This window comes from Euprymna scolopes, chromosome 28 (assembly GCF_053919585.1).
Source record: "Euprymna scolopes isolate OS-2025 chromosome 28, ASM5391958v1, whole genome shotgun sequence".
In the NCBI taxonomy this organism is placed as follows: Eukaryota; Metazoa; Mollusca; class Cephalopoda; order Sepiida; family Sepiolidae; genus Euprymna; species Euprymna scolopes.
In genome coordinates, this window is record NC_136509.1 from 12,250,907 (window position 1) to 12,268,763 (window position 17,857).

Genomic DNA, 17,857 nt, shown 5'->3' on the forward strand with positions numbered 1-17,857 from the left:
AGATTTCGATAGAAATCACAGCTAAAACATGAATGCACATATGTAGCCAATAATGTTTGTATAAATAAAAGAAAAATTATATAATACAACTATTTTTATAAACACCAGAACTTAATTGGATTAACACCTACGAAACATACATATATGTAAGAAATAGTTAATAAAACATGTTAAAAAACACTTTGAAAAAGAGTTAAAAACATATTTAATTTTAAAAAAAGGAAGCACAAAATAAGTGGATAGTCCTTAATCCGTCATTTTGACATTGCCTGTTCTTTTCTAAAATTAACTCAATCACCATTCAATTTCTTCTTCTTCACTCATTTTTCTTAAATCAGCCCAGCCTTGACAGTCGTGTTTTAAATTCTTCGATTTCTTTTTTCTATGCACACCTTATCTTTCTTTTAATGATATTATTTGAACTCATTCACTTTTTCCTTGTACCCATTTGTGAATTATTCCACAGGTTTCTGCCTTTTGAATTACTTTAGACCATCTTCCAATTTTACTTGTGGAAATGGAAATTTAATCAATTTTTTTGGATTTTACCATTATTGGATATTTTACCCTTCACCAGACTATCCATTCACGTGAAATCACCTTTTTCTTCACCCTATTCCCTCTGCTTCACTATTTGTTACCAAGTAAGATCTATGACTTACTTGTAGTTTCATTAATCCGATTCCGCATTTTTCTAAATCCTACCCTCTGATGAGAAGGAAAATATTTCTTCGAAACTCCACGGATTAAGGACTATCCACTTATTTTGTGCTTCCTTTTTAAAAATAAATAAAAGGGTTATGTTTTTAACTCTTTTTCAAAATGTTTTTTAACAGGTTTTATTAACTACTTGTTTTTATCGAGTTTTTACATCTGGTTGAGATTACTTTATAAATATTAACTCTTCAATATTTATAATATACTTTAGTTTTGCCATCTTGGATTATTTTGGTAGACTTAACTATAATTCTTATTTCATTATATATATATGTATCCATACCTATATTTCTGTGGAAATATAATTTTTTCAATTTTATTCCACTTTTTATATATACAAATCCTTAATTTAAGAAGCTCAATGTGATTACAGAGTATATGCTCATATAAAATAAATGACAAAAATCTATATTCCAAAATGTTCAAAATGGCGTAATGTAAGCTAAAAATAAAGTAATTTCAATTCCTCTTCCAATTTTCGGATTTTGTATTTATGCCCAAATGCATTTTATTTTCTTTTGGTGGATCGGTAGTCGCTACTTCTTCTGATGAGTTAAGAGCAAAATAGATTCATTGATTGATATAATAATTAAATGAATGATTTTGTGCTATGAAACAGTTACTGTCAAGAATTGTAAGTGTTTATAACACAATCACGTTGACACACCGGTTCTCACGAGGTCACCGAAGTTAAGCAACGTTGAGCCTGGCCAGTACCAGATGCATGACCATTTGGGAAGGCGAGGTGCTGTATGTACCGTGAGGTAAAATACCAGGTTGGGGAACTGGCGCAGTCTATCCTTTACTCGAGGATAGATGGGCTCCTCTTAAGCCGTGGTAGGCAACCCATCTAGTGATGGCGTCACGATAAAAGATACCCTTGATAGCCCTGGTGAAGCATCAAGTATTCAACTACCGACAAGATTTGAATTACTCTACAAACTCGTATAGTGAGTTCAATCTCGGCTGCATGTTATGTTAAGTGTCAACGGATTTAAAGGAATAAATTATAGGATGGTCAACATCATGAAATTTGGAATATATACTTTTGTCATTTACACACATACACACACACTCACACATATATATATATAAAGACATTAGGGTTTCATGCTTACGCAATCATCAGTGCAGGAAATGATAATTATTACTGGTCTCAGGACTTTAACCCAGTCAACAAAGTCAACTTTGGCTTTGCAATCTAGCGCTCTTCCTCTTGGCCACCAGGAAATAACTCTTAGATCGAAATGAATTAAGATAGTTATGAAATCAAGTAAGTGGGATTGTCATAATGTCAACCAGCAACGAGGGGATTTGAACAGGGCGTGTTTAAAAAACGCTGGGAGAGATGCATTCTCAGTTTTCGTTAAGACATGCATCTAGGAAAAGGAAAACTCCAATATAAAACCCAAGGCCTGTCTGCTCTGTTCATGGCATTCAATTGCATCAACTGAGATCAGCAGTTGTTCCAAAAAGTACGGATGGTAGTACACAGGCCTTTACCACTACACACACTACTGTGTGTGGATTTCAGACAACATATTTGTTGTTTGAACCTCATACATCAAAATCTTTATTTAATAGTACCCCACTATTCAGAAACAATGTTACGACCTGATTGTATAAAAGATAGCTTCGTCCATTTTTTATTATTAACCATAATTTTACTGTACTCACATTTTTCAAAATAAAGCATTTATTTGTAAAGATAACTCAGTGCTTATTTAGAATAACACTTGATTAAAAAATAAAAAAACAAAAACAAGAAAAATAAAATACAAAAACAAATCTTTACTGTGTATGTGCTCGTCACAAAACGAGTTAGGAAAATGAAATATTACGATTTTTAACAATTAAAACCTTTTAATTATTTTGAATATAAACAAAATCTCGGTAGTCAAATTGAATTTTTTCCCTTGAATTTTGACAAAAATTTAAAACAATATGGCTGCTCCCAACCTCCTTACTTCCTCATAAAATTTGATTTTCCTAATTAAAAAAAACAAAAAACTACTTGATCAATTTATGTGCTTTTTGGAATATGATTTCGTTCCATGACGAGTACATACATCAAAGATTTTTTTTGTATTTTTTTTTTTTAATAATTGTAATTTTGAATAAGCACCGATTTCCCCGTAGATATATTTTGTATTAATTTTGTTTTATTAAAGTTGGTTTTAAAGCCACTATTCAGCTCTGCATGGAGTATTGTTTTTACATTTGGGATGGTGCATCTGCTACTAGTTTCTCGATGGGGTTCAGAAAAGAATCGCCAACTTAATAGTTCCTGCACTAGTAACCAAACTCCAACTGCTGTCCTATCACTGAAATGTGGCATCCCTGTGCTTGTTTTACAAGTTTTCCCTTCTGCTCTCATGAAGTTGTAGCACTTGTACCCCCTTGACATAAATATCCCCTATAAATCCGACAGGCAGCAAAATCCCACTTCTACACTGAAAAAATCCCTAGATGCCATAAAACTTTCTACTCAAATAGCTTCTATACTTGAACTAGACTTTGGAATTCCCTCTCAGGCTCCTGCTTCCCTCACTGTACTGACATGCAGAAGTTCAAGTTTAATGTGAACAGACATCTTGCTACTCAACTCCCTACATCGTATCCCGGGAAATCTGGCCCCAAATAGTAGCCCCTTATGACTTAGTGTCACTGTATCTTGTTCGGAGTGGAAAAACAATTTAAAAAAAAAAAAAAAAAAAAAAAGAAGCAAACTGACTTTCTCAAAGAAAGTGTCAGTTTTATGATCAGATTAGTGCGAACAGGAAGAACCATTATTCTCCTGACCCAACCCATAACATCATTTGTAATTATTTCCTACACTTTAAACATTCAATTTTTGGATAACCAAGTAGTTAAGATGAATAAAATAAATGTCACAATAAAAAATGACTGTCGGCTCCTTTGTGTTTGAACTTGTTCCAACTAGTCAACTTTGTTAAATACACTTTTTTTTTTTTTTTTTTTTTTTTTTTTACAAAGGCATCACCACTTATCAAGGCCAAGAGGCCACTCGAAGATAAGGGTTAAAGAGTGTACAGTAGACAATTGGACAATAAAGTAATCATTAGTAATGGAAATTCGATAAATTTGTTAACTTATATGGAACGGCTCATCAAAAACTTGTTTACGTTAGACTTGAAGACAACCATATTGTAGTCAGCTGGAAAGCAGAAAAACAGAAGACAATTCCATAGGTGTGCAATTCTAAGAAAGAAGCTTTGTTCATGGAATCTACGTTTAGGTTAAGGCACAGATAAAGAGTGGGGGAAATTATTGATAGGGTTTTCTGCTAGACGGGTGTTTCTTGTGAAAGTTTGGCGAGGGAGGACCATAGATTGGAGCTCAGTCGAGCACTTGCCATGAAAATAACGATAAAGCAGAGACAGACTCACAACATTTCTTCTGTGAAAAAGAGGTTGCAGGGAAGAGAAAAGGACATCTCCTACGAAGTCTATTTTGAACTATCAAGGCAAGTCCTTTCTACCAGCCCCTGCCCAGATGTGGCAACAGTACTCCATCCTTGGACGTACCTAGCTCTTATATAGATAGAGAATTGCATCACCAGTGAGATATCTACTGGATCAATAGAAGGATTCCACCATTTTTCTAGCGGCCTTGGCAACGGATTTAATGTATGTGTTCCATTTCAGATCAGGAGTAAAGGTCAAGCCCAGAAGCTTGTCAGAACATGAGGCCTCCCCAAGACAAGAGCCATTCATTTCACTTGATGCCAGATGGGGATCAGAGCGTTGATGATGTAAAAAGAAAAGCTTGGTTTTAGATGCATTAAAAGTAACAAACCACCTATTGTACCACTTGCTCAAGATCAGAGGAGAGAGAATCGGAGAGAACTTGGTCGTTTACGGTCTTAGATGTGCTATCATAGATAGCAGTGTCATCAGCATAAATGTCTACAAATGATGTAAGGATGTGATTTGGAAGATCATTAATGTAGATCAGGAAGAGAATTGGACCCAGGATGGACCCCTGAGGGACTCCAGCATTAATACTGTGAGCTTCTGATTTCTGCCAATCAACCACTACTCTTATGAATCTATTCAGGGAGAAATAATTTAAAAATGTAGAAGACATTTCCAGCTATACAGTAACTGGAGATTTTGTGAAGTAAACCTTTATGCCATACAAAGAAATAAATTTTTAATGTTTCAGTGTTAAAACACAGATTTCAAAAAAATTTTTTAAAAAATGGTCACTTGCGTTTTTTTTTTTTTTTTTTTCATTTTTAAAGAACTCTTGAAGGAGAGAAAATTCAAAAAGACCCTATCCAAAAATGTCAAAGTTTTGTGTAACTTTTAGTTAAAAAACTTTTTTTTTTTTTACATTCTTGTCTGATGCAAACACTGCATACTGTATAAAATTGGATTTGTACTAATTTTTAATCACAGGTTCCAGGAAGGGTTATTTTATTATTATTTTCCTCCCCATTTTTCTTTAAGTCAACTACTAGTGGCAGGGGGGGGGGTACCCAATCGTAAAATACACTTAAATATGATATATTAATTTGTTCAGATTTCGTATATATTATTATTATTATTATTATAGAGTCAAGATTTCAAAAGTAAAATAAAAAGTATTTTTGGGTGTCATCAACTAGAATCGAAACTGAAAGTAAAACTATAGCATTCAAAGCAAGTGACGTTACCACTGTACCAATGTGACATGCATATGAACTGATAAAAATAAACTAAGATTAATGTACAAAATATATAACGATATTTTCAATTTTGACCCCTTAAAATCTATTTTAACCGGTTAAAGACCTATAAAAGAACGATCCGAAAAACATCTAATCATTTGAGGCCCCTAGTGCCGCTCTGCAACTTTTAGTTTCAGTGGAGATAGAGTTTGAAAATATGGAGACAGAAATACATATAGCCTTTTATATATTAGACTAGCTGGCCGCCCGGATGATATCTTAATTCATGCAGATTACGTATTTATTATTATATATACAATTCTTTGTCGTTTATTATATTAAATTTAATATATAGTGAGATCAAAACATTATATATATATATATATATATATATATATATATATATATCCCTCAAGACCTAAAGCTAATTTTTCCAATTCTGATACCTCAAAAAGTTCCAATTTTCTGATTAATCATCCCAACATTAATTATGACACACATTTCCGATTTTCAAATTTAAAAAAAAAAAATAATTCATACAAATTTGCAGAAATCAAATTCATTAAATTTTGCCTTAAAATGGCCAAACTGGGAAACACTTCTGCAAAAATTGGAAATATTAATTTTTTTTTTTTTTTATGGAAATCACTAAGGCATGAAGCTACTTGCTGCAAGGAACTAAATATATATATACTATTCAAAATCAAAAACTAGCCAATGATAAGTGTTAGATTGATAGATTGTAACCTTGAAAACAGCAATTCTTCCTCCTTTGTCACAAACATTGCTCATGGAATGCGAGGTCAACATGACAAAACAAGGGAATTACGAGGCTGACGAAAGTAAACCCAAATTCCACTGTCTACTCTCCTTTTATGCGTTCTTAAATTTCCAAAACTATATTTCAAGACTCATTAATTTAATTAACCTATATCTCAACCTGGAGAAGCAGAAGAATCAAAATGACTTCTGACGTGTTTTTCAAGTGTATCCCCCCCTTACCATCCACAAGAGTTAGAAATGTCACTTTGTACAGACTGCCTTCTCAAATGTACATAATTGTGTGTTGTTACGACTTGTTTAAACCTGTTTGGTAATACACTATTTTTGTTGCAATCAATATTTGTTGATAGCTGTAGCGTCAATCACCTTTTCTTATTGATAAGGGGTGAATGGCTATAATGGAATTACCGCATAAACACTTTGGACTCTCTCCACATTCGTTGTACCTCCTACTTAAATTCCCTTTATGAAGGGGTGGGGGTGAGTAGCCTAATACATATGGTGGCAGACTATGTAATTGTTTGAGGAAAGTTGAAATCCAGTTGGATTGACTGTATTCATCATTTTGTAAATTTTAATACCATTGGGAAAGGTATGAGACCACGCCTCCTCCAAGTTTCATTAAATTTTGATCAAAGCTTGAGGAGGAGGTGTATCCATTAGAAAATAGAAAATTCTGGACAATGAATAGTTTCCAATGGATATTATGTTACATATAGAAAAAAAAAGTTGATATGCCATAAAATCAAACAGATTCTATTATGACAAAGACTTTTACTTTGGCAAATTTATTGTTGGTGTGGAAACAACAGCGAGGTAACGATGGTTCAGTGGTTAATGATGTGAACTGGCAGCTTGAATGTGCAAAGTTCGAATCCAGTTCATTCCACAGGAACACTTTCATTTAGGGATGTTAGAACCCTTCACATCATCCCTCCTGTAAGTAACATGACACACCATGTTTACGCATGTAAACCCAACATGTTGTGTAGCCTCAGTCGCAATGGTGAATACTCTGACGAACTGCAAGCACTTGTGCCTCCACGACGTAAATACCCTCGACAAACCCGACAAGCAGCTAAATTTCACCCCTACACAGAGATCCCTAGATGTAAGAGAGCTTTCTACTCCAGTAGTTTCTTCCCCAGAACCGCTAGACTTTGGACTTCCATTCCAGCTCCCTGCTTCCCCAACTGTACTGACATGCATAAGTTCCAGTGTAATGTTGTGAACCGACATCTTGCTGCCCAACTATTTAAGTAGCTCATGTCCCTGATAGTAGCCCCCTACACCAAAGTTGCAATGTGCCTTGTTTGGTGTGAAAATGTAATGAAAAAAAGACGAATAGAAAAGAACTTCAACTTGATGTTTTTGTTGTACAAAGGCATTTATTTTTTCATTCTCCCACCACGCATGACTTCTTGAACATCACCCACGCCTCTAACATGATCTTCCTTTTTAAAGTCTTTATTTTTCCCTACAGGTGATGTCATTTCACATGTATTTGCATATACGTGTCTGCGTTATGTTATGCTCCTTCATATACTGAGCAAAAAATTCTTCACAAGAATTTAGAACCTGCAATAAGGTAAAATAAAAAAAAAAAGTTCACAAAAACATGAACAAATAAAATTCTTTTCTTTTTTTCTTTAAAAAAAAAAAAAGAAAAAAAAAAAAAAAGAAAAGGAATTCCAACCTATTTTTTTAAATATTTAAATACAAAGTTTTAATACATTGAAAGGGGAGAAAAAAAAAAACTCAGTTAACTGTTTCAATAATGAGAATGCAGTTTTTTTTCAGACATTTCACTGAGTAATGCCGAAATGCCTCAGCTTTGTTGTCCAAAGGTTTTAAATGTCAACAATATGTTACAAAGCCATGCAAATCAAAATACATTGGATAGTCTTTGATGTTTGCTTGTACTGTGTGTTTAAATTCATCAAACTGAAACGGGATACTTTTATTTTAGCAATAAAGTCAGTTTATTGCTATAGACAGTCTTAATGGTAGATATGTTATACTGTTCATTGTATACTCAGATTCGTTTGTTGCGTTTTTTTTTTTTTATTGTGGGAGTTTTTGCTTTTTCATTTTCTTAAATAACCTTCAAATTTCCTCCACCTAACAGTCTACCATGTATGACTTCTCCAACGTTATCCATACCGCTAACATAAGCTTCCTTTATTTTCACCTACAGGTGACATCATTTTTCATGCATTTGCATATGCACACCTACGCTATGTTACATAAGTACCCAATATTTTTCTCCAAAAAAGAATTTAGTAAAACTTGCGGAGAACACTGTTTTACAGTTGTTTTAAAAATGGAATGGAAATTTAAATTTTGTTCCATTTTAATCTTTTGTAAAATTGCACATGCCCCCCCCCAAAAAAAAAATTGAAAGAATAAAATTCAACAATCGTACGTTATATATATATGAAATAAAAAGGAAAGATTTTTTTATGAAAATAAAATTTTATTAGCAAAAACAAAAATAATTTAATTTTTAAACACAAAAAGTAAATTTGCTATACCTTTTTTGGTATTTTTATTTTTCGCCCAAGTCCAACTTACCGTTTACATTGGAAATGTCAATGTTTATAGGTTTGCGGGTATGCTTACAACAAATGAACCCCCCACCCAACCTCCCTATGTTAAAAACGGCTTTTGGAATAGACACTCCCAACCTTGTCAGCATACCCGAAACCTACTACTTAAATCTTCTTGTTCTCAAAAGTTTACTTTTGCAGAAAAATTCTTATATTTGCAAATTGTGCACATATCGATGGTTGTGCTATCCATTTTTTTAAAATATAATTTTTGCCGCATGCACAATTTAAAAAATAAAAAAAAATGAAATGAAAGATTAAAACAGAATGAAAATTTAAATTTCTGTTACATTTTTAAAACAACTGTAAAACAGCGTTCTCCACAAGTTTTACCAAATTCTTAATAGAAAAATATCATGGAGATGAACGGCAACAAAATCATCATCATGAATGATGTTCAACAACAACAACAACAGGGAAGTGATGGTGGCTAAGTGGTTAACGATACAGACTGACAATCTGAGTGTGCAAAGTTCAAATCCAGTCCATTCCAAAAAAAAAAAAAAAAAAAAAAAAAAAAAACACTTAGAGATGTTAACAACTTTCACATGGTCCTTTCTGTAAATACCAGATATCTTTCTAGAAAGAATTCTAACTAGAAAGATATCAGAGAAAACGAATGCCAACACCAGAATCATATGATTCATAAGAAACAAATGAATGATGCTCATCATCATCATCATCATCATCATCAACAACAGTAGAGAAACAATCTCTATAAAATATTTGATCTCTGTGAAATATTTAATGCTGATTGATCAATTCTATCAAAATACTCAATCTTGATTGGTTACCAGAACTGGACTTCAAGCAATCAGAAAGAGTTGACCTGGGAGCTGAATATCTGCTAGTACTAGTATTAGTTTCAAGCGATTTCTTCTATGAGTCCCTGATTCATTGTCAACAATAGAATCAAGCTAGTCAAAAAAAGACAAAATAATGATTTGTATGAAGTAATTATTTTTTAACGCTTGCATAAAGATTGTATATAATAACACAAAAGAGACACCCATGTAATATGGTACACACGTAACAAGCGTATCTACTCAGTCCATTTTAAAGCTAATTAATGGAATACAGCAGCAAAACTTATCCATAGCCCTGCCACCACATTTACATGATCATCCCTACTTCCTTCTTTTAAAAGAAAGCTTGAGTTATCTCCCTTGGAGACATTTGCTGTTTACTTTAAGAAGGCACTTCTGGCTTAAGAGTTTATAATTTTGTTTGGCTCGATGCCTCCGTTCAATCATGAAAGATAAAGGATACCCCTGTATGGGCAGCTGCACGTGCAATTGTGAGGCAAGGGTTGCACAAACACAACCCCACCTCTCCTGAATTAGCACTGCTAGAATCCAGTGGCAAGGAGAAGTCCAGGATGACTGGAAACAATACTGAAATAATCGAAGAGCACATACAGCACCTGGAAGTTTCAAATATTCACCCATCTGGTACTGGCCAGGCTCATTGTTGCTTAACTTCAGTGATCTGATGGGAACTGGTGTGCCAAGCATGATTATGCTGTATCTGCTCATGGTAGGAAATTCACGTTAAAAAAAGGTCACAGAGGTGCACTTGTCATACTCGATTCGAAAGCTGAATTATCTAACAATAATTTCGGAATAAACGATTTCAATCATGAATTGCAAATATTTAACCATTTACAAAACTTTGTTCATGATTCATTACGAAGTCTACCTGTCATATCTGAGGATATTCTTATATATATGAACAAGTAGTAAAGCATACTATTTCCAGATTAAGATCAAGCCTACATTTTGTTGCTGAACACAAATATCCTTCTACATAGGTGAAATGAAGACCTTCATTGACTGACCAATTATAAAGTAGCAGAAAATGTATGTCCGTGATTGGTTAGCCAATCAGAGTAATCAACCCAAGTAAAAGTTCTCAATAAAAAAAACTGGCTCTTGAGCGCTACCTCAGACAATCAGTTTGAGAGAGAGAGAAAGAAAGCGAGAATTCGATATCCTCTAAGGAACAAAAGCACAAAGTAAATTTTAGTCACCTAACTAATACTTCAACCCAATTAAATTGCTCAACTTGTTTTTTTTTTCTCTCAAACAAGAGCAACAAAACTGTGTTTTTATTACTGTTAGGCGCTTTCCCCTCCTCCCAACTGCTCCACACTGACTAACCCAAGAACTCTCATGCATTCTTGGGTTAGTAGATGTAGAATAGTTGAGGGAAGAGTTTCAATTACAAGGGGATCTGATCCAGCACAGCAGCTTTGCAGTATTCAAAAAAAATGTCCACATTCGATCCCGTATAACAACCAGCCCTTGTGGCAAGTGACAGGTAAATTAATAAACAGAGTGCAATGTGGATTTTGCCGTTCAGTTATATTTGTGTTTATATCTCTAAATTTTATGTTCATTTTGTTTATTTAATGTGAGGGATTTTTATCCTGGGTCTCCAAAATCAACAGTAATTAGGCCATTCCTGTAATATTCCAATCCCTGTTGATTTTGTAGTGGGTATTTAGATCTATACAGTTCTAGGAGGTCCACCCTCCCAGGCTTTGTCTTCTCTCTTTGAGAAGGGGTTAGTTTATTGCTAATCGCCTGAGGCGCCCTCACCAGAGAATGCCGACGGGGGGGGGGGCTGCCCAGGCACTTTTTACAGGTTAGAGTGTCCCTCCTCGGGGGCGCTGACTTCCTTATCCCACTTTCTGACCCTGGTGTCTAAGTTCCTGCAGTGGGTGAGAATTAACATCTAAATCTGACCCCCAAGATCGCCACGGGCATGGAATATGTGCCTACATTAAAGATGGCTTCCCATGTGGCATGGATATCTCCAGAGAAAACCCTAATCTACCTTATATGTGCTTCCGGGTTGCACTTGCTTACACCACCGCATTTATATTTGCCCTCTATCACCCCCAGAACAGCGGAGTTACTGTCTTTAAGAGTATATCAGAGAAAATTCACCACATCCTGTCTGCTCATCCCTCGGCTAACATTCACATTTGCGGTGACTTCAATGTCCATAATGTGGAATGGCTGACCCACTCAAATAAGACTGATGATGAGGGGAATTTCTGTCATGATTTTGCCATTGCCTATGACCTCACTCAGATTATTTGCGAGCCCACCCGTGTGCCCGATACTACCGGTCAGTACGCAAGCCTTCTAGACCTTTTTCTATCCACTTCCCCTGAGCTATGCTCATGTTCCGTTCTATCTCCTCCGGGATCCTCCGACCACTGCGTCGTATCAGTTAAGATAAAAATGAAATATAATAAATCTACAGACGTACCTGTCCACCATACTGTATACCGATACTTTATGGCGGACTGGGATAGCTTCCGTACATTCATATCTGACCTACCTCTGCATTCCATGTTTAAAAAGGATGTGTCCTCTATAGTATCAGACCTGATTGAATGGTTACTTGTACGCAGAGACCAATTCATACCATCCAAAAAATTCTACCAAAAACCTAACAGCCAGCTATGGTTCTCCCCTGAATGTGCTGCTGCCATCGCACACAGAAATCACTTTTTCCGTAGCTACCAACGTAATAGATGCACTGAAACTAAAGCTGCTTTCAGGACCGCCAGCAAGCACTGTAAAAGAGTAATAAAGAATGCAAGAGAACTATATGCTCAATCCGTTAAATCCAAAGTAGCTGAGCAGCGGCTTGGTTCCCACCAGTTCTGGCAAATAACAAATAGGATCCTGAACAGAAACGTGTGTTCTATCCCAACCATCATCAATGGACCAGAGGTCATCTCGACAGCATCCGACAAGGCCAAACTATTTGCCAAAAACTTTGCGGCAAATTCTACCCTGTGCGACGAAGGCCATCAACTCCCCGTATTCCCTCCTATAACAGACAACACGCTATGCAACATACAAATATCTGTGTGTGAGGGCGCCAAACTAATCAAGAACCTTGACTCCAGTAAAGCAACTGGTCCTGACGGTATTCCAATTATAGTGTTAAAAAGATTACAACCAGAACTTGCCCCCATACTTACCAAACTGTTTAAGCGTTGCCTTAAGGAGAAGTGCTTCCCAACACCCTGGAAAACCTCATCAATATGCCCTGTATTTAAGAATTCAGGTGATAAGTCATCCCCTTCTCAGTACAGACCAATAAGTCTCCTGTGTGTCATGCGTAAGTTGCTGGAATCCACAATAAATAGAGAAGTAGTCAATCACCTCAGCAGAAATAACCTTCTTAGCGACACGCAATATGGTTTCCGTTCTGCTAGATCTACAGCAGATGTGCTAACGGTTATATCTCATAGGATTAGCGAATCTCTCGACAAAGGCTTCATTTCTAGGCATATCAAAGGCCTTCGATAAGGTTTGGCATAAAGGCCTACTACACAAGATTTCCAGCTACGGTATAACTGGAAATGTTTTCTCGATCATTAAATCATTTCTCTCTGATAGGCTCATAAGAGTAGTGGTTGATGGGCAGAAATCAGAGGCCCACAGTATTAATGCTGGTGTCCCTCAGGGGGTCCATACTGGGCCCAATTCTCTTCCTGATCTACATCAGTGATCTCCCAAAACACATACTAAAATCTTTCATTGACATCTATGCTGATGACACGACTATCTATGGCAACACATCAAAGGCCGTAAATGATGATGTTCTCTCTGATTCTCCCTCCTCTGATCTTGAGCGCATGGTACAGTGGGGAAAGAGGTGGCTGGTTACCTTTAAAGCATCTAAGACCAAGCTCCTATCTCTACATAATAAACGCTCTGATCTCCATCTGGCATCGATTGAAATGGATGGCTCTCGTCTAGGGGAGGCCCCATGTTTTGATAAGCTTCTGGGTTTGATCTTTACTCCTGATCTTAAATAGAACACATACATCAAGTCTATTGTCAAGGTCGCTGGGAAAATGGTGGGATCCTTTTACCACTCCAGAAGATATCTCACTAATGATGCAATTCTCTATCTATATAAGAGCCAAGTATGTCCAAAGATGGAGTACTGCTGCCACATCTGGGCAGGAGCTGCTAAAAACAGCCTATCCTGCCTTGACAGAGTACAAAATAGACTTCGTGGCTTTGTGGGGGATGCCCTTTTCTCTTCCCTGCAACCTCTTTCCCACAGAAGAGACCTAATGAGCCTGTCTTTGTTCTATCGTTATTTTCATGGCAAGTGCTCGTCTGAGCTCCATTCTCTGGTCCCCCCTCGCTAATCTTTTTCAAAAAACACCCGACTAGCTGAAACCACGGTCAATAATTTTCCCCACTTCTTATCTGTGCCTAAATCAAAACATAGATTTCATGAACAAAGCTTCTTTCTTAGAACTGCACGCCTGTGGAACTCTGTTCCGCTTGCCTGTTTCCCTCCCGACTTCAACCTGGATGTCTTCAAGTCCAACACAAACAAATTCCTGATGACCCCCCCCCCCAAGTAATGACACCTTATCAATTCTCCAATACTATTGCTACACTGTCCCATTGAGTACCGTACACATAATAACCCTTATCCCCGAGTGGCCATTGGGCCTTGATAAGTGGTGAACTCCATGTAAAAAATAAATAAATAAATAGTTTCAAGGGACAGTTGAAATGTCTTCCCTATTTTGCCTGATTTTTTGCCCGATTTTTTGCCCACATTTTGCATAAAACTTAATAGCATTAAATTGTATTTATTGTATTGAAATTAAATACTCATAATATTTAGTTTTTCTCCAACTGCAAGAACTTAGACACCAGAATCAGAAAATGTGATTAAGAAGTCAACGTCCCCAAGGAGAGACAATCTGACCTGCAAAACGTGCCTGGGCAACCCCGTCAGAATTCCCTGATGAGGACGCCTCAGGTGATAAGCAATAAACTAATCCCTTCTCATAGAGAGAAGGCAAAACCTGGGAGAGTGGACCTCCTAGAACTGCACAGAACTAAACTCTCACCACAAAATCAACAGGGATACATTACAGGAATGATCTAATCTCTGTTGATTTTGTGCAGAATCTAGCTTTAGTTCAAGGTTTTCATTGCTGGCGGCCATGTTACCCTTTTCAAGCTTTACAGTTTTCTTTCTTTTTTAATTGTTATTAAACACTAAATACATACGTAATAAACTTTTTTGACAAAAAACATTCTTTTTATATCCAAAACTTTTTTAATGAATTTAACAAATTTAAAAACAAAAACCAAGTTAAAATATACTCGGCACTAACTTTAAAATAGTAAATTATTGTTGATAAGAAAATGTTCTTGATGGATTACAATTTAGAATCAAAGTTCAATTTTAGATGTTGAAATCTCGGTAAATTACTATTTCGGGTTTGTATTACTGTACACATAGATTCGAAAAAGTTATCAAAAAACAAATATATAACAAATAAATGTTACCAAAGGCAAGATAAGTTACTTTTCTACCAAACTGGATATATTTTTCGTGTTTTTATTCAATATAACATGTTTATTCAGCTCGAAAACCATACAGTGTTTACCGATGTATTGGAAAATTCAAGATGGCGTCTGACTCTCTTTAACACGGTAAGTTTAGGAAACGGTATTATAAATAAAAACTGGATAAAATACTGTTAAAACTCGCTCAATATATGTTACCGTGACATAGGTTGACATATATTCGGCGGGTTTTTAATAGTATGTTGTCTAGTTTTTTATTTATAACACCTTTTCCCAAACTTACCGTGTTAAAGAGGGAGTGAGACGCCATCTTTAATTTTCCAATACATCGGTAAGCACTGTATGGTTGTCGAGCTGAATAAACATATTATATTGAATAAAAACACGAAAAATATATCCAGTTTGGTAGAAAAGAAAAATTTGTAAAATCAGCAAATATTTAAATCATAAACGTTTCAAATTTTCAAAACTAAAAAAAATACAAAAACAAAACAAAACAAAAACCCACCGGTTTTCATTTTATAAATATTCAGAGCAGACTTTTGGCATTTCTACATTTTAACATTCCTAAGCAAATTTGGAAAGCCATTCTTAGCATGGGAAGGGTTAATTAGTTTTTTTTTTGTGCAGTTGGAACTCCACTAAAATGAAAATAATTAAATTTCTTTTCTTTTTTTTTCAATTTTATGGGGGTTAGCCTCGACTATTTCGAGCTTACTTAGAATTACACGTAACAATAAAAAAATTAATACGTATACTAGCAACGAAGCAAAGATGTCATATTCCAAAAATCACTTTTTTTTAATAAGAAAATCAAATTTTAAGAATAAGCGAGCCAGTAGACAGTGATTTAATCACTAATCAGCCATGATAAAGGGGGACAACTCAATTCGAACTATCGAGATCAAAATCAGACTTATAATAGACTAGCAGGGCTACCCGGCGTTGCTCGGGACCGTATAAACAATGAAAAAACAAAAGCAGATATTGAACATATGTTTTATTCTTAGGGGAGAGGAATCTTTCATCTCAAGTTTTAGCGTTACAAACAAACATTTGTCTTTTATATATATAGAAGATAATGACAGGTTTTTTTGGGCCCCCCTCGAAGATAACTGATCAGTTGACCAACTTCTAGTGGTCCGTTTGACGTGAAATTTCGATATTTGTCATCCGGGTGATGGGGCTTCGATATGATACCAAATTTGTCAAGTTTGGTTCCGTCTTTCAAAAGTTTTAGCGTTACAAACAAACATACATACATACACACAGACGTTTGGCTTTTATATATATAGAGAGAGAAGAGAGAAGATACATTATTAAAATCGCTAAAATTCTTAATCTTCTTTTTTTGTAGTTAAAAAACTACTTTATCAATTTACGTCATTTTTGGAATATATCTTCGTTCCGTATATCTATTTTTGGTGCTAGTACAGAGAGTAAATCCGCGCCATTTTTTAAATCGTATTTCCAAGTTTAATTAAAGTTTTATGATATGTTTTTAATTCAATTGTAAGGGTGAAGTAAAGAATAGCCTATTCTTAGAATAGGTACAAAACACCCTCCCCATGTTAAGAATGGCTTTTTAAATAATAACGTTATTATTTACGTCCGGATCACTCTCTGCACTAGTACCCTATTTTTCTAGTTAAAGGACAAGATTAAGAGCTTCAGTAAGTGCTTCCTTAACTAGCCTAATATTCCTGTTTTTGTAAAGATGGCGACTATATTTTTCCAAGTGTTTTTTTTTTTTTTGCTTTTTTTGGGCGTTTTACGTATACGATGAAATTGCTATAAGCTTAGTATTTTTAATGTTATCTTAATTTTTTTTTTAACTAAAAAAAAGGTTTTAAAGTAAAACTAACTTATTAAAAAGTAATGTTAAAGTCAATTTCACTCTAAATAAATTACGTGACTGAAATAGGAATCAACCATACAACCTCTTCCCACTAGTTTAAGTTCTAAATAAAGTTTTTTTGATTTGATTCAATTTTTTATTTTTATTTTTTTTATTACTGTGGAGTCGTTACCAAACTTTTGTAGATAATTAACCATGCAAGAAAAGAAATCTGGTTTGTGCAAAAAAAAAAAAAAATTTTAAGAAACGTTAACAAGTAAAAACCATCGAATTAACAAGTGGTCTGCCCGACGTTGACCGAACATACACGAACATATACAATTATGTCTCTTTTTTTTTTTATTCAAATGTGTAAATAATTACAAATAATACTATCAATAAAGAATGTAAAAAAAAAATTAATTAAAAAAAATCAAGCGGAAATTGCAGTCTGCGTTGTATATTTCCTTCTTTTATAATATAAGTAAAAAAAAAATGTAAATAAGGAGGGGGAGCGATGTAAACATCGCATTTGATGGAGGCTAAATTACAAGACAAATGTTTACTTACAATAAAAAGCTCATTGTTCAATCGGAATGAAACATACAGATCGAAAATTCAGAAATCCCTAATCGGCCAAAATTTGTTGTTAGAAACGCGAATAGCAGATGATGCGGATAACAAGTCGATGACAAAGGACATTTCATAGGAAGTAAATAATAAAAATAATAATAACATGGCTTAAACCGGAAGTTATGCTTATTAGTTGTTTTTTTTTTTGTTGTTTTTTCATTAATAAAGTTTACTTTTATATTTTAATAATATATAACATTATCTCTTTTTTTTTTTTTTTTTTTTTTGC

At 34.9% G+C, this 17,857-nt stretch overlaps 1 protein-coding gene across 3 annotated transcripts in view; it reads right to left on the reverse strand.

Moving 5' to 3' along the window:
• LOC145249463 (MOB kinase activator 1B) overlaps positions 1 to 17,752 on the reverse strand; it is a 155,115-nt gene extending 137,363 nt beyond the window's left edge. For 2 of the 3 annotated variants that reach the window (XM_080111033.1, XM_080111029.1), the window contains exon 1: positions 17,566 to 17,752. In XM_080111033.1, the coding sequence (XP_079967159.1) occupies positions 17,566 to 17,579 (14 nt within the window). In that variant the 5' untranslated portion in view covers positions 17,580 to 17,752. The remainder of the gene's footprint in view (positions 1 to 17,565) is intronic. The other variant, XM_080111031.1, reaches the window with a different exon arrangement.
• Between the last annotated feature and the right edge of the window lie 105 nt (positions 17,753 to 17,857).